The following is a 22,704-nucleotide window of genomic DNA, read 5'->3' on the forward strand; positions in this document are numbered from 1 at the left end:
GTATTCCAGCACTAACCTGATATTCCCAATCTACCTGCATATTGAAATCCCCCATGACTATTGTAACATTGCCCTTTTGGCATGTGTTTTCTGTCTCCTGTTGTAATTTGTAGGCCAAAATCTTACTGCTGTTTGGGGGTCTGTATACAACTCCCATCAGGATCTTTGTACCCTTGCAGTTTCTCAGCTCTATCCATAATGATTCAACACCTTCTGGCCCTATGTCACCTCCTTCTAATGATTTGAATTCAACACTGCCCCTTCTGACTTCCTGCCTGTCCTTTTGATACAATGTGTATCCTTGGACATACAGTGTAGCTCCCAGCTATAGTCTTTCAGCCATGATTCAGTGATGCCTACTACATCATACCTGCCAATCTGAAACTGTGCTGCAAGTTCATCTCCCTTAATCGGTATACTGCACGCATTCAAATACAACACCTTCAGTCCTGTGTTCACCCTTTTCAACTTTGTCCACCTTTTATGTTACGGCTCATCCTGTTGACTGTAGTTTTGCCCTATCGACAGTCTCTCCTCACTACACATTGCCTCTGTTTGTAAACCAGCTACCTCATCTTCAGCCCTATTATCCGCCGTTCCTCTGATACTTCTTGCATTGAAATATACACAGCTCAGGACACTGGTCGCACCATGCTCAAGCTTTTGATTCCTAAGTTTGTCTGAGGTCTTACCAATATCTCCTTCCACAACCTTTCCACTAACTGTTATGGCAGTCTGGTTCTCATCTCCTGCAACTCTAGTTTAAACCCCACCATGCAACATTATTAAACCTTCCCGCTAGGATATTTGTCCCTTTCCAGTTCAGATGTAAACTATTTTTTCAGTATTATTGGAAGAGAGCCCAATAATCCAAAAATCTTATGCCGTCCATCCTACATGAACCCCTTAGCCATGTATTAAACTGTATAATCTTCCTAGATCTGAACTCACTAACACGTGACACAGGTAGCAATTCTGAGATCAAACCCTGGAGGTCCTGCCCTTTAACTTAGCACCTAACTCCCAGAACCCCCGATGCAAAACCTTGTCACTTGTCCTACCCATGTCATTGGTACATACACGGACCATGACTTCTGGCTGTTCACCCTCCCCCTTAAAAATGGTGAGGACTTGATCCAGGATGCCCTGGACCCTTGCATCCAGGAGCAGACATACTATCCAGGAATCTCGTTCTCACCCATAGAATCTCCTGTCTATTCCCCTAATTAACGAATCCCCTATCACCACATCGTACATCTTCTCCCCCACTTCCCTTCTGCGTCACAGAGGCAGGCTCATTGCCAGAGAGCTTACCACTGTGACTTTCCTCTGTTAGGTCATCCCCCTAACAGCATCCAAAGTGATATTAAATAATTTCCCACTTGGGACCAATAAAGTAATAATAATTATTATTATCTGTTGTTGAGGGGTATATGGCCACAGGGGTACTCTGCACTGGCTCCTTAACCTTTTCCCCTTCCTGACTGTCACCCAGTTTCCTGTGTTTTGCACCTTGGGTGTAACTACCTCTCTGTATGTCCTATCTATTACCCACACAGCCTCCTGAATGATCGGAGTTCATCCAGTTCCGGCTTCAGCTCCTGAATGCAGTTTGTTAGTAGCTGAAGTTGGATGCATTTGTAGTTGTCGGGGACATGGAGCTTCCCCCTGCCTTTCCAAAACCTGCAAGAGTAGCATTTCACCATCCTCCCTGGCACCCCTGCTGTCCTAACTAAGCAGATATCAAGAAGACAAGGAAAAAAACCTAGAGGTTTTTTTTTCCTTTGCTTTCTCTGACTGAAGGCTTGAAGAGCTAAAGCCTCAGGATCACCACTCTAGGTCCACTCACGGCAGTTGCATAGATGACTGCTATGCTTGTACCCTCCTTTCTTTAATTTGCTCTTACTAATCAATCCCAAATGCTGACTGGTTGCTGGTCAAAGCTCTTATTCACTGCCGTGACCTGCTGCTGCCTTCTGTTCTCAGGAAGTGGACCTGATAGGCACATGGTAGATAGTAAAATGGAGGGCGATATTATTATTATAATATTAGATTGATTTTGGAATAGGATAAAATGTCTGCATAACATTGAGGACTGAAGGGCCTGTACTGTAATGTTCTATGTTAATGCAGAGGTTATCAATCCCAGTGAATAGTCTGAAACTGTATACAGGGTGTATACAACCACTACGTAAAAAAGGACTGCTAAAACCAGAGTCTTTGCACAGTTGAGCTTTTTGGGTGACCCTTTTTTATTTCTTCCAATTTCTAGGAAAGCTGTGCACGAGTTCTGTTGTTTCGTGGAACCAACAAAGAAGTGAAGAATTACAACAGCCAGACTCCATTTCAGGTAAACAACTCTTTCTCATTCCAGCAGGGAGACTTCAGTGCTAGACAGAAAAAACCAGTGTGATTCTTTCCCATCATACAGTGTGGGGGAGGGGAAGTTCAAAATTCATACCGTCTGTCGAATTGCAATAGTTGGGGGATTGGGGAACTGGTCAGCTGACAGGTATTAGTATCAGCATCACGTTGTGGTGCATCCAGATGCTCACCAGTTGGGAGAGGGGTGTATGCCAGATCAAGGCAAGATGCAGAAATTTATATATTTGTATAGTTCTGTAGGACGCATAAATTTTGAAATCTGTACAGACTAACAAGAAATGCAGGATTCTGAATACAATTTGTTCAAAAGTTCAAAGTAAATTTATTATGAAAGTATGTATATATCACCATATACTACTCTGAGATTTATTTTCTTGCAGACATTCACATTTGAACAAAGAAATACAATAGAATCAATGAAAAACTAAACACAAAGATTGGCAACAACAATGTGTAAAAGAAAATAATTGAGCAAATACAAGAAAAACAAATAATAATAATAACAAAGTATTAATACGAAGAAGGTGAATTGTAGGTTCTTTGAAAATAAGCCCATAGGTTGTGGAATAAGTTCAGAGTTGTGGTGAGTGAAGCTATCCATACTGGTCAAGAGCCTGGTGTCTGAAGTGTAATAACTTCCTAAACCTGGTGGTGTGGAAGTTAAGGTTCCTGTACCTCCTTCCCAATGTCAGTAGGGAGAATAGAGGCATGGCTTGTATGGTGCGGGTCCTTAATGATAGATGTTGGTTTGTTTGTCAGAGTCCTAGTGAGGAATTTGAATGGTAATCTTCAGACTGACTCAAAGACTTATTGATTCATACAGCGCGGACAAAGCACATTCAGCCCACTACTTCTGCAGTAACCAGTGGACACCCATCTGTATTAATCCAGGACTTGGCCCCTGACATTCCTTGCCTAGGAAGTGCTCCACTAAATTGTGTCGGGCACTCTGCCTCCACAACTCTCTCAGGCAATGTGTTCCAGGTACCGACGGGAGAAGAGAGAGCAGCGCGCCGCACGTGCGCAGCCCTCCGGTGAAAAATGTTATCGTATCCGTTAAATAGGGGCCATGGACAATTCTGATTTGATGGAGATGGACGTGAAAGCACAGAGGAACATCTGGAAAAATTTCTGAAATGCTCGTTCGCTGCTGTCGTTACTGCACGGTCTGGAATATTTCGGAGGGAAGGCCTCAAAATCCCCGGCTTTGCCTGCTGTTGGCGACCACGATGGAGGTCGAATTGTTCAGATAGAGATGGTGCTCAGTACTTGGTGTCGGAGAGCTGATCAGAGCTCGAAGTTTTCTGATGACTCAGAGTCGGACTGTGGTCGGGTATGGCAGGGAGAGTTTTTCTTCCTTCTCCCGTCTGCGTGAGATGTGGGACATTTGAGAGACTTTGAACTTTTACTGTGCTCATGGACTTCTTCATCAAGTTATGGTATTGTTGCACTGTTGTAACTATATGTTATAATTATGTGGTTTTGTTAGTTTTTTTTAGTCTTGGTCTGTCCTGTGTTTTGTGATATCACACCGGAGGAAATATTGCATCATTTCTTAATGCATGCATTACTAAATGACAATAAAAGGGGACTGCGTGTCTTCATAATCTAAAAGATACTCACAACTCTCTGGGTTATAGAGGATCCCTCAGATTCCACTTTGAATCTTTTACCTTTTATCCTAAATCTACATCCTCTAGTTTTATCTTTCTCTGATATGGGGAAATTTTTCTGCAGTCAATAATCTGAGGAAATATAAACTGATCAAGGTACACAATTGGTTTATTATCGTCATATACTGTATACCGAAATACAATGAGAAAGCTTTACTTGCATACTGTTGTATTTCTTTATTCTACTGAGAATGCCTGCAAGAAAATTAATCTCAAGGTATATATGGTGACATATACATACTTGATAATAAATTTACTTTGAACTTTGTCCATGTACATCAGATCATTACACATTGTATTGAGATAGAACATTATTTATCACCCACAACTGAGGTTGAGTGGGTTAGGTTTTTTCTCTTTGGAGAGAAGGAAGATAAGAAGTGATTTGATAGAGCTGTACAAGATCATAAGACCCATAGTCTGAGTGGACAGACAAGATATTTTTCAGGATGGGAATAGCAAATATGAGATGGCATAATTTTAAGCTAATTGTAGAAAACTATAGGGAGGATGTCAGGGGCAGGTTTTTTACACAAAGAATGGTGGGTGCATGAAACGCCTTGCCAAGGGTGAATTTTAAGAAACTCTTAGATAGATACATGGATGATAGAAAATTGGAGGGCTCTGCAGGAGGAAAGGGTTAGATTGGACTTAAAAGTAGGTGAAAAGGTCGGCACAGCATTGTGGGCCGAAGGGCAGTACTGTGCTGTAATGTTCTATATTCTATGTATATTTGAGAGTGTATAACATTATTCTATCAGTCTGTGAATGTTAACTAGAACAGTGTGAATTAATACTGGTGCGGTAATAGGCCACAGTCAGCATGGTTTCCTCGAGGAAAAGTCTTGCCTGACAAACCTGTTGGAATTCTTTGAAGAAATAACAAGCAGGATAGACAAAGGAAAATCGGTTGATGTTGTATACTTGGATTTCCAGAAGGCCTTTGACAAGGGACCTCACATGATGCTTCTTAACAAGCTACAAGCCCATGGAGTTACAGGAAAGATTCTAGCATGGATAAAGCAGTGACTGATTGGCAGGAGGCAAAGAGGGGGAATAAAGGGAGCCTTTTCTGGTTGCTGCCAGTGACTAGTGATGTTCCAAAGGGGTTGGTGTTGGGACCAATTCTTTTTATGTTACATGTAAATGATTTGGATGATGGAATTGATGGCTTTGTTGCAAAGTTTGCAGGCAATATGAAGATAGATGGAGGGCATGTAGTTTTGAGGAAATAGAGAGGCTACAGAAGGATGAGGAAGATTAGGAGAATGGGGAAAGAAATGGCAGATGGAATACAATATTGGTAAGTGGTATGGTCATGCACTTAGATAGAAGAAATGGGAGACCGCTTCACCGAGCACCTAAGGTCCATCCGCCAGAAAAAACGGGATCTCCCAGTGGCCACCTATTTTAAATCCACTTTCATATCTATCCATGGGCCCGTCCACAGTCATGATAAGGCCACACTCAGGTTGGAGGAGCAACAGCTTACATTCCATATGGGTAGCCTCCAAACTGATGGCATGAACATTGATTTCTCAGTTTTCTGGTAAAGCCTTCCTCCCCTTCACCATTCCCCATCTCCTTTTCTCTCTCTCACTTTATGAATATTGTGAGCAGTTTTGGGCCCCTTAAATCAGAAAGGATGTGCTGAAACTGGAGAGGATTCAAAGAAGGTTTACGAAAATGATTCCAGGATTGAATGGCTTGTCATTTGAAGAGTGTTTGATGGTTCTGAGCCTGTATTCACTATAATTCAGAAGAATGAGGGGTGACCTCATTGAAATGGTAAAAGACTTTGATAGAGTGGATGTAGAGAGGATGCTTCTAATTTTTGGAGAGTATAAGACCTTAAGACCAGAGGACCCAGCCTCAGAATAGACGGGAATCCTTTTAGGAAGGAAGTGAGGACATATTTCTTCCGCCAGAGTGTGGTGAATCTGTGGAATTCTTTACCACAGGCAACTGTGGAGACCAAGTCTTTATGAATATTTAAGGTGGAGGTTGATAGATTCTTGATTGGTTAGGGCTTGAAGGGATATTGGGGAAGGCAGGAGGTTGGAGCTGAGAGGAAAATTGGACCAGCCATGATGAAATGGTGGAGCACTCGATGACCAAGTGGCCTAATTCTGCCCCTATATCTTTATGGTCTTATGGTACTTCAGTGCACACCAGCACTGTTGCAATGCTGGTGAATTTACTGCATTGGTATGAGTAACTATTCCATCTATGGAAATGCATTGTTGTATTACTCTGTGAGTTAGCTTGACTACTGAATGAGTGTGAAAGTTTGCAGATTTTTCTCTCACTCTGAAAAGCTTGGCAAAATCTATGTGTAAATCAAATGGGATTAATGTAGGAACAGTGTAAAACAACAATTGAATTCCACAACCTATGGACTCAGTTTCAAGGACTCTACAATTCATGTTCTCAGTTATGTGTATGTCTGTATGTATCTATTTATTTATTTTATATTTCACCAGATTGCCTTCTTTTGCACATTGGTTGGTTGCTAGTTTGGGAGTACCTTATGGCTAATATTTTAATTCCGATTCCTATTCCTGTTCCGACGTGTCGATCCATGGCCTCCTCTCGTGCCAAGCTGAAGCCACACTCAGGGTGGAGGAGCAACACATTATCTTCCATCTGGGTATCCTCCAAACTGATAGCGTGAATATCGATTCCTGATCTTCTATCTGGGTACTGTCCAAACTGATAGCGTGAATATCAATTCCTTATCTTCCATCTGGGTACCCTCCAACCTGATAGCGTGAATATTGATTCCTTATCATCTATCTGGGTAGCCTCCAACCTGATAGCGTGAATATCGATTCCTTATCTTCCATCTGGGTACCGTCCAAACTGATAGCATGAATATTGATTCCTTATCTTCCATCTGGGTACTGTCCAAACTGCTAGCATGAATATCGATTCCTGATCTTCTATCTGGGTACTGTCCAAACTGATAGCGTGAATATCGATTCCTTATCTTCCATCTGGGTAGCCTCCAACCTGATAGCATGAATATCGATTCCTTATCTTCTATCTGGGTAGCCTCCAACCTGATAGCATGAATATCGATTCCTTATCTTCCATCTGGGTGGCCTCCAAACTGATAGCATGAATATCGATTCCTTATCTTCCATCTGGGTAGCCTCCAACCTGATAGCGTGAATATCGATTCCTTATCTTCCATCTGGGTACTGTCCAAACTGATAGCATGAATATCGATTCCTTATCTTCCATCTGGGTACTGTCCAAACTGCTAGCATGAATATCGATTCCTGATCTTCCATCTGGGTACTGTCCAAACTGATAGCGTGAATATCGATTCCTTATCTTCCATCTGGGTACTGTCCAAACTGATAGCGTGAATATCAATTCCTTATCTTCCATCTGGGTACCCTCCAACCTGATAGCGTGAATATCGATTCCTTATCTTCCATCTGGGTAGCCTCCAACTTGATAGCGTGAATATCGATTCCTTATCTTCCATCTGGGTACCGTCCAAACTGCTAGCATGAATATCGATTCCTGATCTTCTATCTGGGTACTGTCCAAACTGATAGCGTGAATATCGATTCCTTATCTTCCACCTGGGTACTGTCCAAACTGATAGCGTGAATATCAATTCCTTATCTTCCATCTGGGTACCCTCCAACCTGATAGCGTGAATATCGATTCTTTATCTTCCATCTGGGTAGCCTCCAACTTGATAGCATGAGTATCGATTCCTTATCTTCCATATGGGTACCGTCCAAGCTGATAGCATGAATATCGATTCCTTATCTTCCATCTGGGTACCGTCCAAACTGCTAGCATGAATATCGATTCCTGATCTTCTATCTGGGTACTGTCCAAACTGATAGCGTGAATATCGATTCCTTATCTTCCACCTGGGTACTGTCCAAACTGATAGCGTGAATATCAATTCCTTATCTTCCATCTGGGTACCCTCCAACCTGATAGCGTGAATATCGATTCTTTATCTTCCATCTGGGTAGCCTCCAACTTGATAGCATGAGTATCGATTCCTTATCTTCCATATGGGTACCGTCCAAGCTGATAGCATGAATATCGATTCCTTATCTTCCATCTGGGTACTGTCCAAACTGCTAGCATGAATATCGATTCCTTATCTTCTATCTGGGTATCGTCCAAACTGATAGCATGAATATCGATTTCTCCTTCCACCCGCCCCCCCCATTTCCCACTCTGACCTTTTACTTTTTCACATCGGCCTATTACTTCCCCCTGGGTTGCTTCCTTGTTCCCTTTTTCCTATGGTCTACTCTCCTCTCCTATCAGATTCTTTCTACTCCAGCCCTTGACCTTTCTCACCCAGCTGGCTTCATCTATCACCTTCCAGGTAGTCTCTTCCCCTCCTCCCACCTTTTTATTCTGGCATCTTTCCCCTACATTCTCAGTCCTGAAGAAGGGTCTTGGCCTGAAACCTGGACTGTTTACTGTTTTCCACAGATGCTGCCTGACTTGCCGCATTCCTCTAGCATTCTGCGTGTTTTGCTTTGGATTTCCAGAATCAGCAGAATTTCTTGGGTTTCTGTGTAGTTTTTCAGTGATTTTGTTGTATTTCTTTGTTCTACCATGAAGGCCTGTAAGGAAATGAATCTCAGGGTTGTATATGGTGACATATATGTACTTTGATAATAAATTTACTTTGAAATGTAAACTCAGTGGACTGAAGGGCCTTTTTCTGTGAGTTATCACTCCAGGAGCCTTCTCTGTTATACTGTTGATATAACAGTAGAGCAACTGTTATATCCTGCATTTGAATGTTGGTTCTATGTATCTTATTACCGTAGCTATGGTGATTCCTGAATAAACCTTTGAATTCTGAAGAAATTTTCATTCGCTTACGTTCACATAGCAGCCCTCATATCCTCAGGCTGTGGGAAATCCCCTTAAAGTGTAACCATTGGTGCATTATCAGGAAATGCACCAACCAATATACTCAGCATGGACCCACAAAAGTAATGAGACAAAGCTCTGCGGTTTCTGTGGGAAATGAATAGCCCCAAGTACTGACCCATTTAAATTGAACACCATCTCTAATAAGCAGTTGATTCACAATTGAACTCCAGTTATTGTGGCATTATTTTGCAATTCCTCTTCAACAACTCGTGTGCCAAGTGTCAACTCATTGTTGCCTTTCTGGCATTGACTGATTATAGACTTTTTGCACAAGAAGTACAATGAAAGAGCCTACGTGGGATATTGTCGTCAGAAAGCAATTGAAAACTCAAGAGATAATGAGGCATAAAATTACACCCTGGGATACTACCACACAAATGCTCAAAGCAACCATCTCCAGCTCAGTGGCTTCAATCTGTGCGGCACTATTGGCAAACTGAAGTGCCAAGGTGCTTCAGAGGAACACTGCCAATCAAAATATAACTGGCAGACCTCCTTATCATAGCCCCTACAAGTAGGTCTGATCATTAATATATACAGTATAGAAGGCAATTGATCTCTGTGGGGTCCCAAATGACTGAACATCGATCTTTGTGGAACCCAATAGACTGAATATTGATCTCTGTGGAACCTAATATGCTGAATATTGATCTCTGTTAGACCTAAAAGACTGAATATTGATCTCTGTGGAACCCAACAGACTGAATATTGATCTCTGTGAACCCAATAGACTGAATATTGATCTCTGTGAACCCAATAGACTGAATATTGATCTCTGTCAGATCCAAAAGATTGAATATTGATCTCTGTGGGACCCAACAGACTGAATATTGAAATCTGTCAGACCCAATAGATTGATTATTGATCTCTGTGGGATCCAATAGACTGATTTCTAGTCACTGAAATGACTGTTGACCAATTCCTTTTGCTTCTTCCAACTGAGGAACATTTGGTCCATATTTCTCTCTTCCCCACCATCCATTACAAACACAAGCGGTTCTGTAGATGCTGGAAATTCATAGTAATGCAAACTGCTAGTGGTAGTCAGTAGGTCATGTAGTGAATATTCCTCCAGTGTGCACTTTTATTTCACTGTTGATGAATGTTTTACACAGTAGTATAATAAAATTTAAAAATATCCTGGGGGAAAAAGGGCTCCATTGAGTTTAAAGGAGCATGGGATAAAGGGTCCTGTTGTATTTCATGGGAGCATCAACTACATCTTCATAGCGCGCTGCTACAGGAAATCAACAACCATTATCAAAGAACACCACCATCCAGGCCATGCCCTTTTCTCACTACTACCATTGGGCAGGAGGTACAGAAATCTTAGGTCCCACACCAGGAACAATTCTTTCCCTAAACCAAACTAATGTGGATAACTTCAAACACCTCAACACTGAATTGATTCCATGACTTACAGTCCTTACAGTCTCAACTTTAAGGACTTTTTACAAATCTTTCTCATTTTTTTTATCGGTACAGTTTCTCTTCTTTTGATTGTTCATCTGTTTCTATGTGTTTATGTACAATTTTTAATAAATTATTTATTTTATTTAGAGATACAGTGGAGAACAGTCCCTCATGGCCCAATGAGATACATTGCCCAGCAACACACCTATTTAGCACCAGCCTAATCACAGAATAATTTATAATGATCAATTAACCTACTAACTGGTACATTTTTGGGCTGTGGGAGGAAATTGGATCACTTGGAAATAAGTATTGTACAGGAAGGATGCACAAACTTCTTAAGGACAGAATCAGAGTTTAACTCTGAACTCCAACACCATGAGCGGTAATAGTATTGCACTAAGAGCTACACTATTGTATTCGTTTTTTTTCCTGTTAATGCCTTCAAGCAAATGAATCTGAAGGTAGTATATGGTAACATATACAGACTGTTATAATTATTTTTTTGAACTTTGGTATTTTCCGCTATCTCAATGCTGTTTTCATTCGGAGAATATTCCTCCTCTGACAGCAATTCCTGGCAATCCATCCAACCAATGTTTGCTCGACAGCTTTTTTAACAGAAGGCAACATGACAGTCAATAATGGTCATCAGAAAGCATGAATAGAAAGAGATACTGAATTGATGCATCTTTCACTTCAGGGGAAAAAATCCTACACATTTGAATAAAAATCTGAAAACTGAGAGGTGCTAAAAAGCTGAAATAAAAAACAAAATGTTTGTAACACTCAAGAGTACAGGCAGCATATGTGTAAAGAGAAACAGTTAATGTTTCAGATCTGAGACATTTCCCTGGACCTAGGCATGTATTGTTTCTCCATAGCTCCTGTGTGACCAGCTGTACATTCAGATAGATCTTTTCTGATTTTGAGAAGCCCTAAACTGATTTCTAACCAATGACATACCAGTTCAATTGTTGCCTAAGAAACAGAGCATCAAATTTACACACAGCAAGCTTCCTTGAAATAATGAGCAGTTGATGTTTATTTTATGATTTGGGGAATGAAGGAGAAGATGAGGTGTATGCAAATTTGAGGGTCAGAGAGGATCAATGTACTCAGTCTTTTTCTCAGGGGTGGGGAATCAAAAACCTAAAGGGCAAAGGTTTAAGGTGAGAGGAGAAAGATTTAATAGAAACTTGAGAGGGAACTTTTGTATGCAGAAGGTATATGGAATGAACGGCCAAAGTGGTTGAGGCAGTTACCATGACAATTTGAAAAAGGCAGTTGGACTAGTACTGTACATGGGATATGAAAGGTTTAGAATATTATGGGCGAAACTTACTTCCCTGCCTTCTCTGCAGTGAGGCTTTAGCTGTGAAGACGCATTGCTTGAGTTGTGGGACCCCCTCCCTACCAAGTAGGAAATACTTACAGCTAATTCAGTAGTTTAAACAGAGTTTATTTTTGATGATACATATTTAAATTGAGACAATAGTTATTAACACACATTTAACACTAACAGAAGATTTCTAATGTATAAAAGATTTACAAGTTACAAAAGATTTCCAAGCACAGGTATAATTTTTATAACTAGAAGAACATAATGAGTTGCACATGAACGAGTCATCCATTGTAAGAACAGAAGGTTGAGGAATGAAATCTCATTCTTCTTTCTGTAACTTGATCATTCTGCCAGTCTCCTTGTCATTCCAAACAGTCCCCAATGCTCCCAATATTTATACTATTTTTCTACTGGATAACATCTTCTGCATATGATGTTTTCTGGATATCTTTGCTGGGACAAAGTAACTCACACAGATGGTCTTAAAACTTCTGGCAACAGAGATCCCAAACATCCACAATTAATGCTGTGAGGGATGACTCTCTGAGCACAAAAATATCCTAACCTGTATCCATGTTTGATGTGCTAAGTAACAGAACTTGTGTTTGACTAATGCAGACAAGAGTTTTCCTGGTTTCTTCACTTTGCAGATTTATACCTCTAACTTTAAACTGATCGCTGCTTGCAATTTACATAAAGCAACGGGGACTAGTTCTTGCTTACAACTAAAAGCTGAGCAAAGCAAAGTTTAACTTTATCACCAACAACTCTGACCCTTTGATCATGACACTGCGCTAGAAAGCTGAGTTTAGCACTAAGCCTCTCGGGCTCTGGAAAGTGAATATCAATCACAGTGATTATTCTCAATACATTGAGGGTTATTCATAGTCAGCCTCCTTCAAAGCTTATTCCAAATGTGTAAAAGAAATTAGAGGCAGTCAGTGAATATGAAGGTTTATGGATTTTCTGACTAGGTAGGAGAGTTGCTAACCAATATTTATTGTAGAATATATCAAGGCAGTACATCAGTCTGAAACATTACTGGGTTGCAAATGCTCAATAAAAATGTCACATCAGAATTAATTACTCCTAATTGCTTCGTTATGAAAAATGGTGACAGGATTTTATTGATGTTGATTCAGCACAATAATGAATTAAATTGAAACTTTGCTATCTTTCTGTACATTCTATATATCTCATATGTTATTTTTTCTCAATGTATGGTTTAAATTTAAAGTGTAGCGAAGATCTGCTGAGAGTGCATTAGATTCCACAGAATGATATATTGCCACATTTGATACAGAGTAGATGTTTCAGAGTTTCTAATGGAAGCTGTCAGTGATTCTAAAAGGCAATTCATTGTTGAGTTTTCTCCCTGTCTGTCAGTCATGCTGACTTTGCATTTTTTTTTCAGGTGGCGATAATAGCAGGCAATTTTGAATTGGCTGAATTTATCAAGAATCACAAAGAAACTGATATCGGTGAGTTGATCAGTGAGGGCAATTGCACACAGATAATGCCGCCACAATTAAAGCTGTGCCTTTTGCCTTCTCTTTATAATGATTGATGTATTCTGACACTGAAACGTTTGCACCATCTTCCTAGTTATCACTTGCTGTATCTCAGAACATAAAATCGCAGAATTTTGTTAAGACATCCTTCTTTTATTATTGGCATGGAGGTTTACATGGGCTGCAGTCATGAGACATCCCTGGAATGTGCCAGAGTCTTACAGTGATTTGGTTATGGTGAAATTCCCTTAAGTGTTTGCATAAACCAGAATGTAAAATTTCTTTTTAATCAGTGCAGCGGAGCAGTGTAATCAATTACTGTCTGGAGGGGGTCTCAGTGTGACTGAATGAACTTAATCTAAGATTGAAAAAAATGTGTGTGCATGCAATTAGCTGTACAAAATGATTGTAGGACCTGGGTTGGCCAGATGTGAATATTTAAACCAGTATTGCCAGGGGAACTGGTTTGATTTGAGACTTCATATATCTCTGCAATTTCATTTCTCCAGCAATGGGTTACCAAGAACAAGACCCTTCAACAGCACTGTAAAAGAAGGGGAAGAAGCCAGAATTTGGGGGGGGGGTGTGGGGAAAAGGAAGGAGTAAAGCTGGGAGGTGATAGGTGAAACCAGGTGGGTGGGTGAGGAGAGAAGCTGGGAGATAATTGTTAGAAAAGGTAAAAGGTAAAGGGATGAAGACGAGGGAATCTTACAGGAGAAGAGAATGGACCATGGAAGAAAGGGAAGGAGAAAGGGCACTATGGGGGAGGTGAAGGACAGGTGAGAAGAGAAGGGAACCAGAATGAGGGATGGAAAAAGAGAGAAAGAGGAAGAGAGAAGAAATGTCCTGAAGTTAGAGAAATCAATGTTCATGTCATCAAGGCGAAGGCAGAATATGTATGGCTCTCTAACCTGATTTTCACCTCATCACGGCAGTAGTGGAGGCTGTGGACTGATATGACAGATAAGAAGGGAGCTAGAATAGGAAATAGAACAGAGAGAAGGGAGAGAGGGAGAAATTAAAGGAAGTTTGAGAAATTTAAGTTTATGTAGTAAGGTTAGAGGCTATCCAGGCAGACTATGAGGTGTTACTACTCCAAACATTTCATTCTCATTCATAGACGCTGCCTGACCTGCTGAGTTCCATTAGCATTTTGTGTGTCAATCATTTGATTGTTAAATTTAATGATCTGTTGTGTTGCTTCTGTCACATGAGCACAAATTGTTGAGCTATCTGGGCAGAAACTACTGATCCTCTCAAAACAATCTGCTTGTGAGTATTTAGTTATAAATGGAAGGTAAATCTTCTTCAGTTGTTGATTTGTGCAGAGTTTGTTTAATTTTTTGATTCTCTGCCAGGAGCCAAACTAATCAATGTTATTGGAATAGATGTGTTTTTAAATGCGCTCTTACAAAATGTAGAATTTGTGTTTGTGTAAAAGAATAGATGAACTGCTGTAAAAGATCACTAAAGCCTTGATGTTCAAGATTGTTTAATGCCATTTGCAGAACACAAGTGTAAATGAGAGTAAAATCATTGTAACTCTGGAACTAATGCAGCATAGAAAGTATAATAAGATAAAGAAAACAATATTAAAAACACAGTAAATGTAAATGCATAAGATAGCTTATATACAAAGGTTAATTATATGTTCATAAAGTGACAATTGGCACAGGAGTGTCTGTGCAAGCGGCAACTGATAGGAAATGATAAATTAGTGGTGGTTGGGTGTGTGGAGAGGTGGGTTAGTGGGTGGAGGTGTTGATCAGCCTTACTGCTTGTGGAAAGCAATTGTTTTACAATTTGGTGCTCCTGGCAAGGATGCTATGTAGCCTTCTCCCTGATGGGAGGGGGACTAACAGCCCATGAGCAAGGTGGGTGGGATCCTTCATGATGTTACTGGCCCTTTTCTGGCATCTTTGTGCATATATGTTCTTGGGTAGACTGGTGCCGGTGCTGCGTTGGGTGGTTTTGACTACGTGCTGCAGAACCTTCCTATCCATCATAGTGCAGTTTTCACAGCAGCTGATAGGAAAGCACTTCAGAGGGTCGTCTCTAGCACACAGAATATCATCGAGACGCAGCTCCCAGCCCTGGAGGACACCTATAGCTCTTGCTGCCTAAGGAAAGCTACAAGCATCTGTAAGGACAATACACACCCATGCAATCATCTGTTTGAACTTCTTCCATCTGGCAGATGTTATAAGATTTTCTATGCCCGCACTTCCAGACTGAAAAATAGCTTTTTCCCCAGAGCTATAATTACTCTGAACCAATTGATCAAGCATCATCCATAAATTTGTTATATTGCTACTTTTAATTCTGGTTTTATGGCTGTCATGCATCTGAGTTGCGCTTTTGTACTGCTGGACATTGCTTGTACAGGCTGGTTACTTGATTTTATTTATTGTTTATTTGTTGTTTTATAGCATTGAGTATGAGAGTTGCAAACTCATTTTCGCTGTATTGGTGCATGACAAATTGTACTATGCAATGACAATAAAGATATTTCATTTCATTTCATACCATGCCTGGGCCCCGAGAGCAAAGAACAAGCTGAGGTTTGATTGATTTAAGCACAGAGTGAATTGGAAAGTTTGAATACCGGTTGAATAATGGTGGCAGGGTCTGGGCCCAAAAGCATAGAGAAGCGGCAGGGCCTTGATCCGGGAGCGAGGAACAACCCACGGTCTGGACAATCTAATCCAAGGTTGGGCCAGATTAAAGAGGTCAAGGTGTTGAGGAGGTGAGGGAATTCTGCTTTGCAAGATTCACTCACCTGTGTGTTGAACTGAAGCTGTGGCCTGCAACTAATGGGCTCCTGAATTGGCGGCAGTGATGTCTGGCTTCATGGCTGTGGACTCAATTTAGTGAACTTCAGTTGTTTGCTTGCTTTTGTTGTTTGCATGATTCATTTTTTCTGCATATTGGGTGTTTGACGGTCTTCTTAAATGGGTATGATTGTGTTTCTTTGTTTTGTAGCTGCCTGTAAGGAGGTGAATCTCAAGGTTGTATGAAGTATACATACTTTGATAATAAATCTACTTTGACTTTGATGCAGTGATGCAGCATGTTAATATACGTATCAGTAGAATGTCATGAGGCTTTTTCTTTAGCCTCCTCGGAAACTAGAAGCACGGGTGAGCTTTTCCAATTGTTTAATTTGGCATTGGTTACCAGCTCCATTTTTTGGTTGGTCAATTATGTTGATTCAGATGCTTCTGAAGCCAATTTAGTGTAATTCTAGTAAACTCTTTGGGTTAGTAACAAGGTGCAGGAGGCAGTGAAAGAACCTCCTTGTTCCTATGGTAGGTGACAATGCATTTAGATGAAGCTTTATTTGTTTTGTTTGGCAACCAGGCATCAATTGCTTTCTGGAAGATCAAACAGCTGAATGGAATTGTAGCAACGGTTTCAGTCGAATGTGATTGGCTGTCTTGATGTTCAATGTGGGTTCTGACCACCAGCACTTACCAGTGATCTTTACCATCCGATATCATGCAGAATCTAAGGAGGAGAATTCAACCTCATGCCTCTGGTCCAATTTATTTGCTCTTTGCAGACCTTTCTCTGACTCAGGTCGATAAATGGTGTGTTAGGCAAGGTGTTCATTTTGCTGTTTTCAGGCGATGTCTCTGCTGGTGACACAGGTAGAGGAGAAAGTGGGTCTCTTTCTTAGTCTGAGAGAGGAAGATATTATGTTTGGCAGGACAATGCAAAGTATGTAGAGTCAATATCTTGTTAAAGCCCCTGTTCAATGTTCAGTCTCAGAAGAATAACTTCATCATCTTCACTGACCTCATCACTAAACTGTTCCTACAACTATGGAAACAACAGAAATTCTGCAGATGCTGGAAATTCAAGCAACACACCTCAAAGTTGCTGGTGTTAGTAAGTTAGTTAGTAAGATCTCTTACTAACTCTTCCTTCAGTTAGTCCTGACGAAGGGTCTCGACCTGAAATGTCGACTGTACCTCTTCCTAGAGATGCTGCCTGGCCTGCTGTGTTCACCAGCAACTTTGATGTGTGTTGCCTACAACTATGGACTCATTTTCAAGAACTCGCATTTTATATTTTTCATATTTATTATTTATTATTATTATTTATTTTTTCTATTTATGTTTATATTTGCATTATTGTTGTCTTTTGCACACTCATTTTGCACACTGTTTGTGTGGTCTTTTATAGATTCTATTATGGTTATTAGATTTGAGCAGCCCACAAGAAAATGAACTTTAGGGTTGTATATGGTGACATATATGTGCTTTGAGATTAAACTTACTTTGAACTTTGAACCTTTGTATTATTGTAGTTTCAATTTTTTGGGAACAATGGGGTTTTCACTGTGTACCCAACTGAGTGAAGAGTAGTCACCTACTCATTCAAACTGAAATTTCAAAGTAAATTTATTATGAAAGTATTTATATGTCACCATATAGTACCCAGAGATTCATTTTTGTGGGCATTCACAGTAGATCAAAGGAATATAATAGGATCAGTGACTCCAATGAAACATGCAGAGGTGCCGTCCTTCTCTCTGAGAACTCTTATAGATAACGTACTTGAAAAAATGTTGATACAATATTTGTATACTGCTTGATTGTTTTAATTAAAATTTGCCAAGTCCAGTGTTTAATAATACCCTCAAGACTCTTGGCAGAGTTATCATTTTAAATTTAAATTATACTGGCAAATAAGAGCAACTACTTTATATTGGGCAAAATTGCCAACAAGAAGTGTGAGAATGTCATCTGTTTAACTGCCCACTATGGTTGGGGCTACTAACTAAAGCCGCAGTTCTCCTGCTTTAGTCTGTGGGCAGGCAGCTATTTGCCCAGAGACAGCAGTGCAAGAACTCAATGTTTCTGATCCTGAAGTGAGATCTGTGTCAACTGTAAGGCTCTGCAGGTTTTTCTTGATTTACAAATATTGAGTTTATAACTTTGGGTTTTTGTGTAGTTTGACTTCGATTTACATTTCTCTTTAATTCTCTGTAGCATAGAACATAACCCTCTCTGCCTGCAGGAATACTCTGCACCATTCCTGCTGCTGTCTGTATTTTCTTCCTGTGCCAGCAGGGGTTTCCTCTGTGTGCCTCCAGTTTCCTCTCAAGTACAGGGTTAGTAGGTAAATTGGTTATGTGTGTGTAACTGGGTGGTGCAGGTTCATTGGGCTGGAAGGGCCTGTTACTATGCTGTATCTCTAATTAAAAATAATAAAATAATGCCTACAGTGCAATTCCGCTCGCTTCTTCAATTTACACAATTTTATCTCATGAAGCATATTCCAGTGAACTTTGTAAATAAAAATCAAATAATAAATTAATTCTGAGGATACTGGAAACATTCAGCAAGTCAGGTAGCAGTAATGGGCAGAGAAACAGAGATAACGTCTCAGATTGGAAACCCTGAGCCAACAAGCTATAATATCCATCCTTGTCAAAAACTGGTCTGTCTCACCTACAATACTGGGCATGAGTCTTATCACGTATGTATAGCTAGGGTGCCTAAGACTTTTGCACCGTACTGTATTTGTCCATGTGGAGTGGAGAGCGAACTTGTAAATCTGGCGGGAGTAAAGGGTGTTGGGAATGGTGAGGATGGTGCGCCATGGGAGGGGTGTGGGACAGGTGTCAGTGAAGGAGTGCCAGGCCAGGTTGGTAAAGAGGGTACAGACACACCCAGCCCTGAGAGAATAGACAAGGTAATTTGATTCCAAACAATTAGTTGATTGATCATTACCCAAGGTCTCTGGAGCTTGCCACTCCCTCCACTCATCCCAACCATGATTCCCCTCTCCCTGCCCCCTTCCCACTCTCAGTCCACGACAGAGACCCATATCAGAATCAGCTCTATCATCACTCACACATGTCATGAAATTTGTTTTTTTTTGCGGCAGCGGTACAGTTCAATACATAAAATTATTACAGTACTGTGAAAAAGCCTTAGGCTCCCTAGCTATATATATGTGCTCAAGACTTTTGCACAGTACTGTACATGTGGATTGAGTGGTGTAAGTGGAATCCTCCTCCTCTCAGCCTGCAGAAGACCTTCTGACCAAATTCAAAATGTTATTAAGGACATGATGCGTCCTTGGTAACACCGATATTGCCACATGAGCCTCCTGATGATGACAGACAGTTCCTTCATCACTGGCAGACCCCAGTCAGTACAGATTGGCAACAACTTCTCCTGCACAATGGCCGCCAGCATAGGTGCACCACAGGTCTGTATGCTTAGCCTCTTGCTCAACTCACTTTATACCTGTGAGCATGTGGCCAAGTTCAGCTCCAATGCTGTACAGTGTTTAAGTGTACTATTTTTAACCGTTGTTGGCTGAATTAAAGATGGTGGTGAATCGGCATATTGGATAGAGGTGGAAATACAGACCCACTTCCAAGAATGCTTTACATCTTATGTTCTCTATTTTTTATAATTTGCAGTTGTCTTCTTTTGCACATCGGTTGTTTTTCAGTCTTTGTTTCTGCATAGATTTCTATAAATTATATTGTGTTTCTTTTTTCCCTGTAAATATCTGGAAGGAAGTGAATCTGAAGGTAGCATAGTATATGGTAATGTATATGTACTTGGATAATAAATTTAGACAATAAGACCATTAAGATATAGGAGCAGAATTAGACCATTTGGTCCATTGAGGCTGCTCCACCATTTCATCATGGCTGATCCAATCCCCTCTCAGCCCCAACCCCCTGCCTTCTCCCTGTATCTCTTTATGCCATGATTAATCAAGAATCTATCGACCTCTGCCTTAAATATACCCAATGACTTGTCCTCCACAGCTGCCTGTGGCAATGAATTCCACAGGTTCACCACTCCCTGGCTAAAGAAATTCCTCCTCAACTCTGTTCTAAATAGATGTCCCTCTATTCTGAAGCTGTGTCCTCTGGTCTTACGTTCTCTCACCATAGGAAACATCCTCTGCACATCCACTCTATTGAGACCTTTCAACATTCGATAGGTTTCAGTGAGATCTCCCCTCATTCTTCTGAATTCCAGTGGGTACAGGCCCACAACCATCAAATGTTCCTCAATCCTTTTCAATTCTGGAATCATTTCTGTGAACCTCCTTTGAACCCTCTCCAATGTCAGCACAACCTTTCTAAGATAAGGAGCCCAAAACTGCTCATAATATCTTACTTTGAACTTTTGAACTTTGAATGTTGTTGTATAAAGAAATACGAAAGTACTTTCTTTATACAACACTTCTTTGTCCAATCAAAATGACAATCTTGTCAGCCCAGGTACTGGATAATAGATGATTTGTTGTTTTTATTATGAAAATGTAATTCCTTTCATCTGCTGATAAGAAATGAGGGACCAAAAAAAAATTAAATTGTCTTTGCAACACCAAAACTCCATTCTTGTTTGTCATCTAAGTCCAGGGTAATCCACTGAACTGGCAACATTCATGTTCCACATAAACAATTTCTAATATGTGATTTGATAATTTATTTTTGTTGCTCCTCCCCTCTTGCTCTCTTGCTCTCTCTCTCAAGACATTGTTTATTTCTGGGCATGATTAAGTCACACTGTTGCCTCCTCCTTTTCATGGAAACACTTTAAGAATCTTTGCCATCATGAGAGCCAGTCAGACAGCATTACAGTCAAGTTACTATATCCATTGATCCCAAGTTCTGGTTCAAGTCCCAGTAGTCCATTTGGGAAATGTACTAAATGAAATCATCAAAAATTTAAAAAAAAAATATCTAGAATGAGCAGTTATGGCGTACTGGATTTTCAAAAATATCCACATTGTCCATCTCCTTTCTGGAAGGAAACTTCTTAACCAATGTTTAATTGCAAGCTCAAAGACACACTGAACTGCCCTTGAGGGCGATCAGGTCTGTCAATAAGATCATAAGACACAGGAGCATACTGATACCCTAAGTTTGCTCTGTCATGGCTGATTTATCATCCCTCTCAACCTCATTTCCCTTTCTTCTCCCCATAACCTTTAACGCCCTTACTAATCAAGAAACTATCAATCTCCATTTTAAGTATACCTAATAATTTGACCTCCACGGCTGTCTGCGGCAATAGTTTCAACAGATTCACCACCCACAGGCTAAATAAGTTCCTTCTCATCTCTAGTTATACCCTCAAGATTGAATATGGTATACATACTTCAATAATAAGTGTGATTTGAACTTTGAACTAGACATACTTCTATGTTGAGGCCTAGACTCTCCCACTATTAGAAATATCCTCTTCACATCCACTCTATTTTGACTTTTCAATATTCGATAGGTTTCAATGCGATTCCCCCCATTCTTCTAAACTCCAGCGTGTACAGACCCGGAGCCATTAAATGATCCTTCAACTTGCCCCTATTATTCCTGGGATTATTTTCACAAACCTCCTCTGCACCGTCTGCAATGCTTACACTTTCTTCGATATGGGACTCAAAACTGTTCACAATACTCCAAACGTGGTCTGACCAATGCCTTTTAAAGCCTCAGCATTACATCCTCGCTTTTCTATCTTACAATCTACCCTGAGTGCCATCGCATCTGCGACCAGCAAGTAGAGCACGGAATGAGATTCATAGCTGGGATCTTCCTCATCTACCAGCATTGTTAATTTATCAGGTAAGTGCGGTGTGGAATCATGGACAGGGAAGAATTTCCAAACTGGCATCAACACACTTCCAGAACAGGTTAATCGGAGGGTCATATTAACACACTCTTTTTGGACATTGCATGTTCATCCTAGGGTGATTGCTTTGAGTCTGCCTGCTAGATGGAGCATGAGTTAGTGAAGGATTAAATGCAGTGCCGAAGATAAAGTTAATCCGTGATTGTTTTCCAGCCAGCCCGCAGCTGGCTGTGAGTAAATGAGAGACAGTGGAGGATTATAAAACATTTGCTGCAGGGCAGCTCTTGTGCCCTTCTGTAACGTGGAGGGAGTTGCCGTAGTATTCAGTAGGGCTTTACTGACGTTCCTAATTATGTCGCTGACAAAGTTAAATATATGGAAAGAAAATAGACTTGTAATTATTGCAAGGTTAACCCAGGCCTTCTGGCTTTGATGTGATGTCGCTCCTTTGGATGGGATGAACCTGACGAAGGGATTTAACTCTCATGGGTTGTGCATCTTCTTCCCATGGACCAGGTTTGTTGCCCTCTCATTGCCCTCTCAGTAACTCTAGGTAATGTGCTACAGTATGTCGTTGGTCAATTTTCTTGCTTTGCTTTGGTTATGCTATGATGGTTTTGGCTGTGATAGGAACTTCACCTGCTTTTCCAATTGTGTGCCATTGTAGTGAAACTTATACAGCAGTCTTGCAGGTTTCTCCAGAATATCTCTTCACACTAATACCATTGGGAAGGAAGTACAAAGAGCCTTAGGCCCTACACCTCCAGCTTCAGAAACAGTTATTACCCTACAACTATCAGGTTCCTGAACCAGAGTGCATAACTTCACTC

The 22,704-nt window shown here is 40.6% G+C and overlaps 1 protein-coding gene across 3 annotated transcripts in view; it reads left to right on the forward strand.

Moving 5' to 3' along the window:
- Positions 1 to 22,704, forward strand: part of shank2b (SH3 and multiple ankyrin repeat domains 2b) — a 1,127,200-nt gene that overhangs the window by 291,183 nt on the left and 813,313 nt on the right. For all 3 annotated transcript variants that reach the window (XM_063061684.1, XM_063061685.1, XM_063061687.1), the window contains exons 9-10: positions 2,273 to 2,350; positions 13,163 to 13,229. In XM_063061684.1, coding sequence (XP_062917754.1) covers positions 2,273 to 2,350; positions 13,163 to 13,229 — 145 coding nt within the window. The remainder of the gene's footprint in view (positions 1 to 2,272; positions 2,351 to 13,162; positions 13,230 to 22,704) is intronic.

This window comes from Mobula hypostoma, chromosome 11 (assembly GCF_963921235.1).
Source record: "Mobula hypostoma chromosome 11, sMobHyp1.1, whole genome shotgun sequence".
In the NCBI taxonomy this organism is placed as follows: Eukaryota; Metazoa; Chordata; class Chondrichthyes; order Myliobatiformes; family Myliobatidae; genus Mobula; species Mobula hypostoma.